Source organism: Platichthys flesus, chromosome 13 (genome assembly GCF_949316205.1).
Source record: "Platichthys flesus chromosome 13, fPlaFle2.1, whole genome shotgun sequence".
In the NCBI taxonomy this organism is placed as follows: domain Eukaryota; kingdom Metazoa; phylum Chordata; class Actinopteri; order Pleuronectiformes; family Pleuronectidae; genus Platichthys; species Platichthys flesus.
The window spans coordinates 11,314,021-11,331,931 of NC_084957.1; the positions used below are offsets into that span (position 1 = coordinate 11,314,021).

Here is a 17,911-nt window from a genome sequence, read left to right on the forward strand (position 1 = left end):
ATAGAGACTGATTGACCCTCTCCACCTCCTGAACCCGTATCTACAAAGACAGGGGCAATGCGTTCAGTCGCATGAGGCTCACTTTGTATCCTAATGACACAAAACACTGATCCTCTTGAAATGTCTAGATGCAGGGGGAGGAAATAAAGCAAAATGGCTCTGGATAAAATATCTGCCACTTTCATATATTTATTGTTTGATGCAGGGACGCTGTTAACCTGCCTTGCTCTACCTTCTGAATCAGCTATAAATATGACCAGTAAACACTATCTCTAATAACTTACAAGCGTCGCCTCCATTCAATCTCATACGTAGCGGCTACACGTGTTTTCCTTCACAAACCTGCAAGTCAACACTCAGTTGTAGTTGTGTCATTTTGTAATATGAATACTTTTGTTAAATGTTTTTCTACACATAAATGATTCATTGAAAATCAACCATACAAAAGGTCAGACTCCATAACTGGTATGGTCTTAAAAAATGGGCTGTATACAGGTAGTCTTTGACTACAAGGAGAAACCATCTCAGGTAATTCAGCTATCCATCTGTCACGCTCGGAGTCATCATTTAAAGTAGAGATAATGAGATTGCTCCCCCCACCCCCCTGCACATAAGGCTGTTTACTATCCATCGGTAACAAATGGTAACCTCTGTTCCTAGTCTCCTTGACAGTCCTTGACTTGAGTCTTTCCGCTTGAACATTTAGTTTGGCGTGACTAGGCCTGCAGCATCTGTCATTTCCTCATTTGTTAATACCCCCCCTCTCAGCTCCAACAAACCAACACTGTCTCTTACTAATGCGGGTAATTAATGTTCTAATAATGGCAACATTCAGTGCCAACACAGACAGCAGTGTGACATTTAGAGAGTGCAGCGAAAAAGAAAGGTGCAGTGCTTGATGATGTGTATTCGTCTTGGTCTGTGTTCTAGGTTCGTGTCCCACTCCCCGTAGGAGAGGGACACAGGTCTGGGGATCAGACATGTCGTCCATCTTCATATATAGTTTATGATAAAACTAATGTGATCAATCTCTGCACGTCCAGCAAAACTCTAACTTGCACAGAGAGGAATGAGCAACGATCAAACCATTGGTGTGTCCCAACCTAGCGTTGTGAAATAAATATAGAGCTGAAACACTTGAGAGCATTACAATATTTAAAAAGCTTTGTGTACAATACATAATGAGTAGTTAGAGATTAGTCAGAGGTCTATAATTATAATGCAAGAAGATGCTATTTAAAAGAGTTGCAGTATTGTCACTACAGGCCAGGATGCATTGCCACTGTCTGCAAACAATTCTCTCAGTTGGCTTCACTGCGCATTAGATTCTAGCCTTAGCTGATACAGACATTTCTGTGGATGAATTACTTTGATCCAGTTTCTTATCAGGCCAGTGTGAGGCGAGTAAAAATTAAATATTTAAAAATGACGCTGCAGCAGCATGCTTCAAGTGGGTAGTGTTTGTGACCATGTTTTAAATGCATGAGGATCAATAAAAAAGGGGGCTGCTGAGGCCCGGTCTTTGTGTGAGAGTGGAATGGTTTACAACAGCAGCAGGACAAAAAGAGTCTGCATTACCGTATGTATGAAGCTAACTGGCCTGGAATTATGAATGTGGAGTCAAATCCACCAGGGCCGGCAAGTGGCCTGCATTTCCTGAAGTAAAGTATACCAACACAAATATATACTAAACAGCAGTACAATTGAAACATCCGCTCCATTAACGCAGCGGGGACCCTCCAGTCTCAGAGACATCATGGGTGAGGATAAGCATTTCCAGGCAGAGAGAAAATAGACCAGGAAGATGAGTGAAAAAGAGTAATCACCCTGACATATTCCTAATAATCCACCTCCCTCGTGCCGCTCCCCCCCAAGCTCACCCAATCATAAAGTGTCAACACTGACCTACAAAAAGGGAATCCTGTCAAGCCTTACATGTTTAAAAAACATCAATCACGGCAGACAAAGAGGGTGCATTGAATTATACAGCATTAACCTTCAGGGCTTGCATATAAAGACCACCGATTTATTTATGCTTGTGTGTTAAGAGCCTCTGCACTGTTCCTTATACAGCGAGCCGGCTGCCAAATTGATGGACCAGCTCAGCCCTCAGCAGGACTCCAGCATCTTTGATTAATGAGTGCAAACTTGTGGAAAGGGTAAGAATAGAGAGACAAGGGTAAAATGGGTGAAAACACAATTATTAGCAAGAAGAACAGATTTTTTTTTTTCATCTTCCTTTGGCCGTTCGAAAAGGCCAAAGGAAAGGAGGACACGTTAAAGAGACGCACAGGGACATACAAAAGGGACGATCTCATATTATGTAAGAATATGAGACGTGCATAAAATGTCGGACCGGTAAAGCATGTTTAATGTGAACTCCATGTGAAATATGAGCAAAGAAGCAACAGGGATCATTTCAGCAAAAGAAAAACCCAGATCTGTCAGTGGTTCTAAAGTAACACAACAAATAGTTTTTAGTCAAGTGATACATCTCTGGAAAAGCCAGAGAGCTGAAAACACATATCTTACAATTTGACTGCTAACATTTAGTCCTGTTTTTAGCAGCCATGAGCTACACTTTCTTTTTGCGCATGGGAGAACAAAAGCCTGCATTATTTTTTTAGCATTCAAATGGCAAGATGCTGACTCTTTTGATTTTTACAATGTTAAAAGCTCACATTAGGAGCCGACTACACATCGGTTATACACTGCACTGTCTGCACAGCTTTTCAAGGACGTGAGCTCTGAATAAATATGAGGCAACATTTTGTGACCTTCTACCTGTGTTTTGATTCATTGGCAGTTACTAGATGCATGCCTAGCACATCAAGGCTGTGATCTGATTTATCTCGCTGCCTTGGCGACTGAAGCCATTTAAATGATGAACTTCATCAGGAATAATGTTTACTGCCATTTCACGTAGACTGTGTGTGTGAGTGTGTGTGTGTGCAAAGGGCACACGCTGGTTCATTACTATCAATTATATCCGTAAAAGACAACAAATCAGCTCCACTGTGCAGCTAAACAAAAGCTGCTGCATGCCAGAGCCAACTGAAGGATAAACGTTGAATTAATGCGATCACAACAAGCTCCGTGGTCCAATTTGGACTCGGTGAGTTCACTCATCACAAACTTATGGGAAATGGCCTTATAAAAGTTAATTTCCCGAAAAAAGAAGGTCTAACATTGTTTTAACAATTCACAGGCCTTTCTCCACAAAATCATTTTAACATATGACAGTAAGGAAAATTATTATTCAAATTGTCAATGGCTTCATGTATTCAGGTACAGGCCTGGCGATGTGACCGCTGGCTCTCTGTCACACTGCTTTCATGGCTTGATGGAGCACTTGAATTCAACCGTCTCCTGTGCCTTCCCATCGAAGACAAGTCAAAAAAGGCGTATTGATGTTTATCTCAAGCATCTGAATTAATTTCAGTCAGTGGCATCCCTTTAGACCTGCCCTTAATAGTTCACCTTATTCACTGAAAGACTTCCTTTGGTTTTCTGAATGTGCTTATGTGGCATGTGTGCCTGACCAGAATTGAAAGAAATCCAAAAAGCAGGGTCATAATAAAAACATTTAGTGCACATCAGGGTAGAAATCAGTGGGATTCAAATGCCCCCAGTGCATGCACTGTAGAAGTTTGGACTTGTGGCACATTTTAAGGATAAACTTTCATTTCTAGGATTAAACCCAGAACGTGTGGCATCACAGGCAGATAAAAGCAGCTATTTAGCAGTTTTAACACATCCAGTCAGACCTCCACGCTGCTCAAGCAACTCCAAGATTTAAGTGTTTAAAACACTCCTCCTATTTCAGCTCAACACAAATCAAGGTCCTATCTTTCAGATCTTTCCACCTTGAAAGTTTCGCAAACTTCAGGGCAGATCACTGCTGTTTACAGTGCTGATTTTCTAAACAGCCCAAGATGGCGAATGCCTTGTTGTTTTTATATGAAAGCAGGCGGAAAAAAATGGAGGTATTGTCATAATCTCAGAGGGTAAATTTCAGCCCAGACCGCAGCTGCTGCATTAGCTGCGCTTTGCTTTAAGAGGAAGCCACAAAAGGAGAAGACAGTGAGGAGGGGGGAGAGGGAGAAGAGGAGGAGGAGGAGGAGGAGGAGGAGAAGAGCAGCCCGGCTCCATAACACTGTGACAACACAATGAAAGAGGAAGAAGATAACACGTAAAGAACACACACAAACACACCTGTGTTTTATACAGTTATTGGGTCATACGTGAACGTGTTGTCACAAGAGGCGTCAAACCGCAACAAGGCAGCCACACACACGTCCACCACTTTGTTTTCAAGTATGAAACACGAGAAACGTGCCGTGGGATTTAAACCTTCACGTTCTCACGAGCTCAACTTCTATTTCCACCGCCCGACCGTTCACCGCTTCTGGCGGGTCCGCAGCTGGCGACAAAGATCCACGCTGCGGCTGCTGCGAGGAGCGGGCGACACAGAGCGTCGCTGCCCGCCGGAGAGCACCGCCGCTCGCCGGAGAGCACCGGGCGCCCGCTGGCGCTTTAGTTACTCAACCTCGCCTCCGAGCCGGTGTTTTTATCACCAAGTTACACTTTAGACAGAGAACTAGTGACATTTCCGACCGATTCCAAACCGAACGACCAGTGAAAACCTCGCGTGCACTTTGATATTAACTTTCTCCATCACGGTGCTGAACTCCGCGGGGCGGAGGACGCCTCGATGTGGCAAGTGTTCGGGGGAAGGATGTTACGAAGCTAGGGACCGTTAGCGTAGCTAGCTGCTAGCCACAAACCTGTGAATGAACAGCACTGTTAGTGAGCGCTAACGTCCAGCGAAGCTAATGCTGCTAATGTCCCAAAGAGGAGGAGGGGGGAGAAAAAAACAATTAGACTCACCTTATCGAAGATCTGTGTCCTCATACAAATTCAAAGGGGACATACAGGATGCCACTCATTTAGTTCCCAGTGGAGCGCAGTTTGAGAGCAGCGGTGCGAGGTGCGTGCGGAGAGGTGCTGAGTTAATTGAGTCCGGGTGAGGGCGACTGGTTGTGTTGGTCTCTGGTCGCAGATTGAACACAGTCTCTCCTCCGTCTCATCCAGGCAACTCAAGAGAAGTGACGTCAGCTCGAGGCTCCTACAAAGCAAACTTTTGTTCTCAAACCTGCAGCCGAGCAAGTGCACGCTGAACACGGACAGTACAGACATGGACAGACGGCGGCAGCTCTGCAGCGACATGCAAAGAAGAACACACGCGAGTTAATCATCTATTGTAATATGACAGACTTATTTATTTAGTACTTTTCAAGCAAGTGCATTACAGACGCAGACAGTACAGACATGGAAGGACAGCAGCAGCTCTGCAGCAACATGCACCAACAAGAAAAATACACACGAGTTAATCATCTATTGTAATATAACATATTTTATTTATGTAGTACTTTTCAAGCAAGTGCACTATAAACACTGACAGTACAGACATGGACGGACAGCAGCAGCTTTGCAGAGACATGCACTAACAAGAGAAACACACATGACTTAATAATATATTGTAGTTTGTAATATAACATATTTTATTTGTATAGTTATTTTCATGCAAGGGCATTATAAACACTGACAGTACAGACATGGACAGACAGCAGCAGCTCTGCAGCAGCTCTGCAGCAACTCGCACAAGTAAGAAAAACATGAGTTTATCATATATTTTGATATACAGATTTAATTTATATAGCACTTTTCAAGAAAGCGCATTATAAAGACTGACAGAACAGACAGCAGCAGCTCTGCAGCAACATGCACCAATAAGTAAAACACGTATTAGTTAGACACAGTGTGAAATCCTCTGTCCTGAGCCCTCAACAAGAATAAGATAATTCCTCTACCAGGACAGACAGAACAGCACCAATGAGTTATTTTCACTAATGGTAGAGTATGTGGGTAGGTGATATCAAGCAGTCTTGTTGAAAATGTTTATGAAGTACTTTGTACTTTTTATGCAAGTGCACTACACACACTGACAGGACAGACAGCATGAGCTCAGCTACATGCACGGATGTGAAGACACACCATCAGTTAGTATCATAGATATTCTTTTCAAATCATAGTTTTCAAGCTTTCCAAGTGAAAAGGAGAGTAGAAATTATAAACCAGGAACACATGAAACCATATTTGTAGCATGTACACATTAACATGACAGCACTGAGCCTTCACATTGATACAAGTGCAAGTGTAATAATGTCACGAATTAAGTCAAATTAAATAAATTAAAACAAAGCTTTAATTAAAAACAATGTGGCTACATGGAAACCAAGGCAGGTGAAGTTTAAATACAGGAAAGGGAAAGGGAAGAGAATATATACCCTTGAAAATTAAGCTCAGAAAACCAGGTATTTGTTACGACTTGAGCTAATAAATAAATTAACAAGTTAATTATTTCATCTCACTGCTCCCATGTTTCATTTTGTTCTTTTACTCCAACATGTTTACAGACATCTTTAAACTGTATCATTATATCATATGATAACATTTGTGTGGGCAAAGAGAACAAATCGTTTCCGCTTTTGCCTGAAAAAAAAAATGACTGAGGAAATATTTACACAGCATTTAACTCAAATTTAAGAAGAACCTAATCTGTCACCACGTCCTGGGGGTGTTTAATCAAAGTGAGTACAGAATAAAGTTCGGAGGACATGCTGCCAAATGCATTTGGTGGTAGACAGTGCCACATACACTCTCATCTTCTTTTGTAATTAATAACCAAAGGAGGCAGGCGCAGCAAGTTTGGCTCTGACAGTGAGGACAAAGTGTAATGTCTGAAAGTAAAACTGACATAAAGATGAAGGACACATTTCTGTTTTTGAAGATTTAATGGGGCTTTGATAAGTACAGCAATTCAGTCTTTATTCCCCTATCAGCTTTGTAAAGTTTTGCTTGCATTATGGCAAGCACACAAACACATACAAACACACACACACACACACTTAACACATACTCATTCAGCCACAAAAACAGTTTGATATCATAGATTAGAAAGAAAGCATCATGTAATACTAAACCAATATATTTAAGAACAAGGTGACACTTAAGACAGAGTTGTTGATACAGCGCAACAGTGTTGGGAAATAAAGATGTTTTTAATCAATTCAGACTGCAGATAAAGTGATTATTTCACCTAAGAGAGAAGCACAAACCCTTTATGTAAGATCAGGTGCGAAGCCGTGTGAAATATGTTTGCCTGTTGCCATACTCTTCTATTTTGTCTAATTGTGTAAATGTGTGAAGCGCTGCGGTCAGACAAGGACCAAGTGGAGCTTCAAGTGTGATGCGGGAAACTGTCAACAAGACATTCATGTTATAAATAAATGCGTTATTCAAGACTCCATTTGGCCAAGGACTACCATCTGCCTTTCTTTCTGATCATTAAGCAAGCGTACATTTGGCCACAGACGACAAAAAAGGGGGTGCGTTTGATCATTGTACTGAAACAGACATTTACAACACAGTGTGGATGGAAACACTTTGGGAGTCTGTGACTAAAGTAGTGCTGTAGATGACAAATTATACATAACGCTAGCTTATATTTCAGCTTATAACGATACAGTATAAATTGGCCTTGGGAGATTAGGACTGAGGTAAAGTGGCATTTTGAATTACCTTTTGAATTTGCACTGATTCATTATGTGTTTGACAAAATTACACGATGCGATTCTTTCCTAAAGAGAAACAAGAGGCTGCTTTTCAGTGGATTTATCATTTAAGGCTTTGCCCCTTTTTTGCACATTGTACACAAAGTTGCACTAATTGGACACAGTAATTAAGGCACAAAGGCACGTCTGAATTAAAGATGTGGGAGGCAAAAAAAAAAATCCTTGATCAGCGTTTGTTATTTAAAAGAGGCTTATTTGCGTGTTCACTGTCCCTTGTGCTCATTGATTTTTCTCTCCCACGCTTTAATTCTTGTGTCATTGTAGAAGCTGCAGTCACAGGAGCTAGTGCATTGAATGGACTGAGAGAAACACACATGCCCGCCTGGATGAACACACACACACGGTGAGGGAGGGAGAAAAATATGATTTGATAAATTTGTCAGCCGAGCCACAGGATACCTGGGTTTTTAATTATGTTGGACACTCCTCATTAGAGGGAATGAGAGATCAGAGCGACGTGGCTTTCAAAAAGCCCCTCTTTTCTGGCTGTGGCTCTTCGTATTGTACAATAAAAATGTCAGCCTTCCTTGGTCGTTTGTAACACAAGTCGTGGCGGATGGCTGCAATGCAAGCAGCCTGCTGGGGGAAGGGCAAGCAGTCTGTCCTCCTTTTAAAAGGGATTTTTTTTTTAAGAGTCTTGATTAAAAAGTATAATGAGATACCAAAGACACAGCAAAGATGATGTCTCTGGAGACGGATGCAAAACAAATTAAGACACTCCTTTTTGTTTTTAATTATTATTTTTTCCATCAATCCTCAGAAAGCTCAGGACACCCCTAAGGGCGCATGCAGGAGTTGGACTCACTGTCATTGATTTTGTTTTTCTCCCCCTCCATAATACAGATTTTAATCATGTCAGCACACTTCTTCTGATCCTTTCATGCCAAAGCCTCCCAGCACTGCACATGCATTTGATTTAGAAAATGAAACATTATCCGAGCTGAAACCTGCGTACGCTCATTTATCATTCATCAAGTTTGTGTCAGTTTTTGAAATATGCAGTTTAAAGTCTAGTGCAACAGTTTTTCCCCCAAACAACTCAGACCTGATTTACTCTTAAACTCTGCTACAACATGTGTGTAATCAGATATACTGAGTAACATATGCTTTGACATGCATTAGGGGATGATCAAATGAATAGTGTAATGTAATGATTTCATTTATTTGGCATTAACATCACAGCACACAGATGTGGGTCACTTCTGGGCTTCTTGCAGTTGAGCTTAAGTGACCCACTTGTAAAATACCAAGCGTAGCCGAAATATCTCAAATCAAATGTGGGCCTTTTTTGGCAAACATGCACTGCTCCAGGCAAGGTGTAATCTGGATGCCAACGTGAACTGCCCAAGCCATCATGTGGGCCAGATTTTAAAATAAAGAAAGAAAAAAATTGAGGTTTAAACATGAATATTACACACGCTTATTAAGATTAGCTGTGTGCAGTAGTAAGGCTGTACTATGCCATGCCTTGGCATAAAAGAATATAGAACAGGGAGGCGTCTCCTTAAAAGATGCCATTGTTTTCCTTTGTTAATAGCAGCATGTTCCAGGAGAGTAAATAAAATGGGAGAGTAACCTGAGATTTGCGGTACATGAGAAATAGATGCTCTACACTTGTTTCCAAGGATCATGGAGGATGAGAAAGACAGGATGAGTGAGAACAGGAGAAAAGGAAACAGTTCTCACAGACTCTTTGCACTTACACAGTCCACAGTCAGCGCTGTTATCTATGTATTTATACATTTAAGACAATGTGTCTGTGAGCAAGCTGAGGGTTTTTGTTTTTAGTTCTGTATTTGATTTTATTGGCTCATATCTTATCATAATTCATATGCTTGATGAATTTTGCCTCTCACCGCCTCTCGTTTTCATTCCATCCATCATGCGACTGTATGTCATCTTCATGCATACCAATGTCTGTTTTAATTTATCATTCTGGGTCAGCGAGGACCCCCTCCTGTTCCAAGCAGTGGTGTGGCAGATGTGTGAATGAAATCATGTCTGCTATTATCCAAGTTAAAACAGGCCGTTGGAACCTTTGTGATGAGACAACAGCCACTGTGTGACTGTAAAATACATCTCAGGTAAACAGAGGAGATGGTTTTAGGGATGTCACAGGAAAAATCACTCAAGATGTTTGCAAATCCAAATTTGTGAATACACATATTTTAAAGGGTTAATCCGGAGTAAAATAAATGCATTGATTTATTCGAATTATCATAACTGTGCAGGAGGGCAAATATAGGACCCCACCTTCTGCATGTCAATACACATTTCTCTATTTTAACTGGTGAACTGCAGCACCCGAGGACTTGTCTGCAATACAACAGATTGCAGATCTGTGTATAGGTTCAGTAGACCTTATACTGCTGATACTAACACTGAGCAGTCATTTTGTTTTCGCTTCATTATTCATTCTATTATTTGAAAACAAATTGAGATGAGGGCAGCAGCTCAGAGGTCTGGAACCAGGCGAGACTGCGGGAAGAAAGGAACATCTGCAATCGCACCCCGAGCTTTATGAATGCATCACTTTGGGCTCCTTTCAAAGGCTTTTTCCCCTGGAACATTCAGCTGTTGTATTTCTGATAAATTATACTTGGTTGCATATTCATGAGAGTTAATCACGGGTTTCAAAAGGACATGTCTGCTCAAAGCCACAACCACATAAACCACCTCTAAAGGCCCAAAGACCTGTCTCTTATTTGAAAAGTGTCACTTTCACTCCCGTTTCGAAAATGGTGATATACAGTAAACAAATAGATTCATTGTCATTGAGTACAACAGGATTATTTTCAGCGCTCCAGATTGTGCATTCACACATAACACAGCAAAGAAAAAAGATAATTCACCAAGAAATAATAGAGATTCCTCTAAATATATAAATATTCCCACTCAAGGCCCTATAGATATATAAATATTCCTTTAACAGATTCTATAAATATAAATATTCTTAAAAAAGACATACAGTGCCCAAGATCAATTATACAGATAAATTAAACCTACCAAGAATGCACCGACAGGGAGAGCATTGAGCCACTGGGAGTGTGCACACTGCCATCATTGCAACAGAACGTTAATACATTAGCAGCCTTACAGTCAGAATCATTTAATCTGGGGTCTCAATCACAAGTTAATAATTGGTTAATAACCAGGAGGACTTTCACCTCAGCCTGAAGAAAAGATTATGTTTATATATTATTTTATGACTTAACATCAGATTCTTTATGTCATCCACTGTATTTACACTGCATTCAAAGTGATCATCCTCCATGTTTTAGAATTTCATCGATTAATGGCTTCTCTGCAGAATCCCAGAGAAAGAGACGTGTCATATTGTGTGTCACTGTCCCACCTGGTGGCCAAATACAGAAACTATCAGGAAGGTTTGGGGTGAAAAATATTACGGTTGGTGTTTTTCATTAAGGTACCACATCACAAAATGTTGGCCCATAAAAATCTTCAATATAACATAACATTTCTGGATGATAAAAAAAACACGTAAAGAGAGAGATCTGAACAAAAAGAGGAACATGCAGCGGAGATTCAAAGGGAATTCGTTGTGTGACAGACCTCTTGGAGGTCTAAAATTAGACATGCATGAGTGGAAAGAGAAAGGATTTCCTGCTGACTTGTCTCAGTTCTGTTTCATCTTGGACCACGCTGAGATGTCAACAGAGCCGCTGGACATTCAGATGGAGACTCGCTTTTCAATGACAGTGACCTAGATGTCCTTTCAGAGCTAATTAGGATCCAGTCCTTATTTTGGCATCCTAATTCATCTTCTTCTCCTCAATTATGCATTGACATTATATATATATATATATATATATATATATATACACACACCCAAGACTGGAGGGCGGCATATTCCTGGAAATAAGAAATACTTGCAGATTTCTCTTCATGGAAATCTAAACCCAGAACAATTCAAGAAAAAGCTAATCAAACCATTCTTCTATCCAAACATACTTTATTATGAAAAGCACACAGGGGCTCAGATTCTGCCAAATGAATGCCAGATATTGCACAGTAGCATTCATGCTGTTGTCATTAGAAGTATTCAGAGGGACATTTCTCATTATTCTGCAACATACCCACCATATAGAGCCAAGACTTGATTGTCTTTAATGTCACAGGATGATTCATTATTCCCATTTACATCAAAATCATGACAATGCTGTATGTTAAAGACTGTAACATCTGTCCTCTTAAAAAGACAAAAGAACAGACCAAAGTGTGGATAAAGATTATCAACATGATAACCACACTGAAATATTCTGGAATGAGAGTTTTATATTTATTATGTTCTTTCATCTCATCCCAACTTGGAGGAGGCAGGAAGATTTTAAACCATCCTAACGAGTTGGTAGAAATCTTTCGGTCCACTTAATAACAATGCTTGGAAATTGGTCAGGACGTCTCTGTGTATTTATTCAGGAAGGTTTTCCATGTCGATAGGATACCTGGACAAAAAAAAATCCGCTCTACAGACTCAACCTCATTGGCTCATTTACATACATGTAACCAGGCAACTGATCACTTGGCTCGCGTTCTGATCCCACTATGTACATGTGCATTTTTGAAAACCTTGTGATTGAAGATTCCTGTTCCTATGAACACCACATGAAGGGAAACAACTGAAGTTTTACCGTTGTGTCCTCACATCATGTCTCTGGAGGAAGCTGTTTGATGTCTGATAAAATGACCCCTGGGGATCAGGGGTATTTCAGCTCAGGCTTAAAGACAACACATGTATAATAGAGAAAACATGCTAATGTACAGAAGAATGCAGCATTCATGAGCTTTAATTAATACTGAGGAATTTGAGTCAGAATCTCCATTTTTCATCTGAGGATAGTACTATATATGGCAAACAAGATTTCTACTCACAAAAAGTATCAACGCTTGGCTCTTACATTGATCCACTCCTATTTTAATACGCAACAAGTTATTTTCCACAGGCAGTGTAGAGCTTGATGTGAACCTAGTGTGATGGGTGAGGTTGACTTCGAGTGTCCGTTAGTGTCCGTTAGTGCAGACGACAAAAAAAAAGCTGACAGTGACATATTTATGTGAAGAGGTTAGTATCCTGGTCAGTTTTCCCACAATATTATTCAGTCGGGACACAGACATGACACCCCCCCCCCCCCCCCCCCCAAAAAAAACTGTCTCAGGCTTCATCCACACGGCAACGTTTTAGTTTGATTAATGCACCACATGCCTCTGGTGTTTTCAAGTGCCTAAAACGGAGAAGTTTGAAAACACTACTGGCTCCATTTTAGTTTGAAAACTCCTGGGCTGTGTTTTAGCATGGACGGGCAGAAACGGAAAGAGGTTAGGAAAAACAAACTGCATGAACTGATGTAGGTGAAGACTTGTTCCACCTCATGGTCGGTCCAAGAAAACATGTTGCTGTTTCTCATTCTCAGGCCTTTTAATATGGATGGAGATTAATACTGATTCGGAGCTAAAGCACAAGGCTGGACGTAGATTTTTTCGTCCTTTTTTACAACTAAAACAAACGAGTATGGATGTAGCCTCAGGAACTGCTGAAAAAGTGGAATTCTCTTTGCATGAACACCCACCCAGTGATAAGGGGGAGTTGTTCTACGGCACACTGTCGTTCTCCTCAGCCTCCACCAGGCACGACTGGTCCGTCTCCAGGACTCGGAACGGAGGGTGGTACTCGAATGCCGTGAAGAGGGTGGAGCCAAGATTGTGCTTCTGGTGCAGGAACCAAATCACCGCTGAGACTCCCATGATAGCCACTACGCTGAGAATGACCAGGGCCGTCAGCAGCACGCTGGCTTCTGAGGAGGGGTTACAATGCAAGGAAGGTCACAAGTATAAACACAGAGAAAATAACAAAATAAAATAGCTCAAACGTCCACTTACTCTGCTTGACCTTCTCTGCTTCTGAGGGGAAGGAAAACATTTTTGAGTGGAAACAATATCCTGTAGTCACACTGGTTCAATTTCCTTCTACACATAAATCATTGATTTAGTAAATTATTAGGGGGAAAAAAGCCAAATATCTTACTCTGAACGCTCTCACAGATCACACCGTTCTCCGCCTCGTCCAGGCAGCTGACATTTTCCCACTTTCCCGTGTTGCTGTGCAGGGTCACGCACGTGTCCAGGGGCACGAGGTCTGACGGAGACGAGCTGTCCTCCCAGTTAGTGAATCCCACGGGGTCCTCGCCCAACCACCTCATGTCCTCACCTGTCAAGACACGCCAATCACTACTCCAGCATGACGGGGCAGCAGGAATACCAAGCACCATCGCAGACACCGTCAACCATGGAGCGGGGGAATTACACCGTTCCCACTTTTGCTTTGTCTTTGTGCCCCTTCTCCGGCATTCACACACATACTGTGCCGCAAATAATATGAAAGACGAATATGAAAGGGATATGCAACTTTTTTTTTTCCATGACTGTTTTAATATAGTAAAAGAAAAAAGGGATTCCCGAAGCTGCGCCAGGATTTCAAGAGGAAGATAAATCAGTGTTTTCACCGAAGCTTTGAAAAGCTGCTGGCACCAGCAGAAATTAGGGGACAGGCCAACAGACGGAGGAAAACGCAAACATGTCTTTCAGGAAACTGGAACAATAACTGAAACAGAGACAGTGACTGTATTTACATGGGAAGCAATATTATGACTTTTAACCTTAATCCTGAATATTCCATGCATATTCCTGTTTACATGTTACAGAACTTAGTCAGATAAGTTATAACTCATGTCCACATTACTTCCTACTTGTTTACACTCGATCCAGGAAGTGCACTGTCATGCAGGTGGTAACTGCCTTATGTCAAGGTTGCAAAAAGCTGTGAAAAGGCCGAGATGTCGTTATAATGTGATTGAGACATGTACCATTGCACATCATGCAAATAAGGTCGGAAAGCTCCACACGTTAAATAAGAATACTGCTTATCAGAGTATGACCTTATTCAGGTCGATGCATTTTCAATCACTGTGAAAGGAAAAATTATTAAAAAGATGGAATTATTTAATTTCAGGTCTTCAGTTGGATGTCAGAATGTTTAAATGTGATTTGTGGACAATAATACAAATACAGAATAATGTTAATATCGTCCTGATAATGTGATGATGTTTTTTCTCACAATTTGAATCAGGTAAACCTACACTATTAAATTAGTTTATTAAAGATGTTGCCACACAGACTCAACTTCTTTTGATTTCTATCCATATTGATGTTTGTTGAGCTAATATTGATTGTATCAGTGCTTTATCAGCAGTGAGGCAATGCCAGTCATGATTGTTTAAAAATTTAAAAAAGCTGGGAAGACAAACTTATGTTTAGTTAATGTATCTCATGAAAAATAAAAATAAAGTATCTCTTCAGAGATCTCTCTCCAGGCTTGATTATTGATTTTCAGGCTCAACTTTAAAGCTAATATAATACAGAAGAAGAGAAACATGTAGATTATGAATCTTGAGTGTAGAACATAAATACATGTGAAACAAAACTGTAATGTTCAATGTCGGGTGTCCACCGAGTTCCTTCCAACCAATTGTAGTTGATAAATTAGGTGTTGCAGTTTCTGATTGCCATCAATATTTAGATTTGATCTAATGGAAGTTGTCCAGCATGTTCCCACAGTCCTCCGGTCACATGGTACTTACTATTTGTGTCATAATACATTCCCAGCCACACGTTGACAATGCCTTTCCACACCTCTGGGCTATATTTAATGACAAAGTCATTTTCCTCCGCACTCTGTATGGTCAGAAGCTCTGGGGGAATAAAACACAAAGCAGTGTTCAATATATCACCACACTGAGGATACGGCGAACATTTGTCATTTGGTCTTTGATGAAAAATTGAAAATAAAACGTCTCACGTACCGAACCCTTGGCAGAGGGATTTTGCTCTCTCAAAAGTGTAACTTTTGATTTTGTCCTCGTCTCCGTGAACAAAGTGGTAACATCTGTCTTGAAGGGGCACCCAGGTGCGTCCATCTGCAGGGCAGTCTGAGGAGCGTCAGGGGGGAAATGTGGTCATGGAAATATCTGATGTGTCCCATTTACCCGAATTAGGATATTTAAAACATATACAGGAAGACATCTAACAACACACCTTATGAAATATGACTTGAAAAAACATTTTATCCTCAAAACAATAAGTTTAGCTGAAGGCCAGTTTACACAATCTCACAACCGGGAATACAGGGGTACTCAAAGTGGGGTTCACGGAACAATTAGGGTCCTTAAGGGATTTCAGGGGATCCCTGGCAAAAAGAGTATTGTTTATTTTAACAGTCCTTTCATCCACAAGCTAGACACTAAAGCTGCTTTCAGACATGCACGGGAGTCCACAGACCCTCAGTATGTTTTCTGGAGGAGGAGCATGTGTGAATGTTAATTTCAGAGTGAGACACTTTGCAGTATCTATGGAAGTTATCCGCCGATAAATCCAGAAAACAAATATCTCCCTGTTTAAAAGCGGTGTCATTCAAGTAGGAGACACCGACGGAGATGTCAAGCTCGTTTGTGGTGATAAAGGCTGACCACGTGTCAGGTGCTATAAACAAAATCACTTGATCTGCACAGCCGAGTTAATACGTCACTTCCTGCCTCTGTCTGCTAGACTCGGCTGCTACAAACCTCACCTGAATAACGAGGAAGAATTTGTTAATGGAGAAATACCAAAAAACATCTGAGAAAAACCCCTGAAAATATGCCAAAAAAGTACCAGTTAGAGACCCAACAAATCTGGTCCTGAATTTCATTCAGTTTTTCAAATAAAACGTCTACACCTCCAAATTCAGTGGAGTGGGGGGTGTCAGTTAAGGGTCCTTGAAATGCATACATTTGAGCACCGGTCCCCTAATGGACTGCACAAGTCTGTACTACCCTGAGTACTCCACTGGTGAACATGGTTTCTCTTTACTGGTCCAGCCTGTTTGAGCTGTTTACAAGGTTCCTCTTAAATTTGTTTGGAGTTTTTCGGCCCCATCAGGTTTTTCTCTGTTTTTCCTTCTCAAGCTGCTTCAAAGTTACACATCTGTCTCCTCCCAGTGAGTCTGACATCTTTCCCCTCTATAAGGGTGTACCAGCTGTGTAAGTGGAATGTGCCCTATTGACCCACACTACTGCCACTCACTGTCTGATCACACAAATCTGATCTCCATAATGACATATTGAACACTTTCATTGCAAGTAAACCAAAGATTAGACGCCTCCAGGCTTTTCAATCTGTAGTGTTTGCGCGCACACACACACACACACACGCACGTACACACACACACTTACTCACATCATTTTTTGTAAGCTGTGTGTGTGGGGGGGTCACAAACCACAGTGTCGACATAGAGGAAAGTTTGAACAACACACGCGCATGACGACGTGCAGCCAAACTCCACTGACATGTCTTATCAAGTGAAGCCCTGCACGCGCGTGCACACACTCACACACGCACCCACGCGCACACACAGGCCTGCTCGCACACACCACACACGATCGGTACGCGTTGCTTTAGGTTTAAACGCGTCTCTCACCTCCCGTCAGACCGAACTTCAGGTGGAGGCTCAGCAGGAAGACGCAGCGCCACACGGATCCAAGATGGTGATTCCTGCTCACAGGCTCCATGACAGCGGAGAAGACACTTCAGCACCAAACTACTTTTCTGACTCAACAAATCCCTCCCACAGCCAGGGGCGTTGCTAGAAGGTTTGGGCCCTGTGAAACGATATAATATTGGACCCCCCCCCCCCCCCCCCCCCATAATGGATGGATGCATACAAATTAGAAGATTGTAATTAGTTTAACAGTAAAGGCATTCTAATTTCGATGGGGTTTTATTTTATTTAAATATATTTATTTAAGATCAACACTACTTGTAGCTGTTTCAAAATAAAGGCTCTCCAGTGTTTCTGTTGACAGAATCCATTCATTACAAAGATCAAAAAGAAGCTTTTATGCTGAAATATGTGCAGGAGTAGCACAGCTTCAGACTGTATATGCTGGTATTTATTTTAAGGAACTAGTTTTATACAAGGAAATATATTAGTCATACCAGAAACCTCACAAAGGCGGTAGTTAATGGGAATTAAAGTCAACGTAAAGAACTTTGGGTGGTGGGCAGTAGGCTCTCTCTAGAAAAAACTCCCCAAAAGTTTAAGGAAAATTGATAATTCCCGAATTTGTTTTTAAATACCCCCTCAGCGGAAAAGGAGTTCCTTA

At 41.3% G+C, this 17,911-nt stretch overlaps 2 protein-coding genes across 4 annotated transcripts in view; both read right to left on the reverse strand.

The window, feature by feature from the left end:
* Positions 1-5,064, reverse strand: part of LOC133966901 (bromodomain adjacent to zinc finger domain protein 2B-like) — a 35,325-nt gene extending 30,261 nt beyond the window's left edge. For both annotated transcript variants that reach the window (XM_062401974.1, XM_062401973.1), the window contains exon 1: positions 4,891-5,064. In XM_062401974.1, the coding sequence (XP_062257958.1) occupies positions 4,891-4,914 (24 nt within the window). In that variant the 5' untranslated portion in view covers positions 4,915-5,064. The remainder of the gene's footprint in view (positions 1-4,890) is intronic.
* Positions 5,065-12,839: 7,775 nt separating this feature from the next.
* On the reverse strand, positions 12,840-17,368 carry cd302 (CD302 molecule). Of its 2 annotated transcripts, none has more exons than XM_062401987.1 (6): positions 17,227-17,368; positions 15,575-15,700; positions 15,353-15,463; positions 13,741-13,923; positions 13,596-13,613; positions 12,840-13,510 (listed from the first exon to the last, which is right to left on the reverse strand). In XM_062401987.1, exons 1-6 carry the CDS (start codon positions 17,315-17,317, stop codon positions 13,308-13,310), a joined length of 732 nt encoding a protein of 243 aa, XP_062257971.1. In that variant the 5' UTR covers positions 17,318-17,368; the 3' UTR covers positions 12,840-13,307. The 2 variants fall into 2 exon arrangements, with proteins under 2 accessions (XP_062257971.1, XP_062257970.1); XM_062401986.1 differs by having other exon boundaries at positions 13,596-13,616.
* Positions 17,369-17,911: the final 543 nt, after the last annotated feature.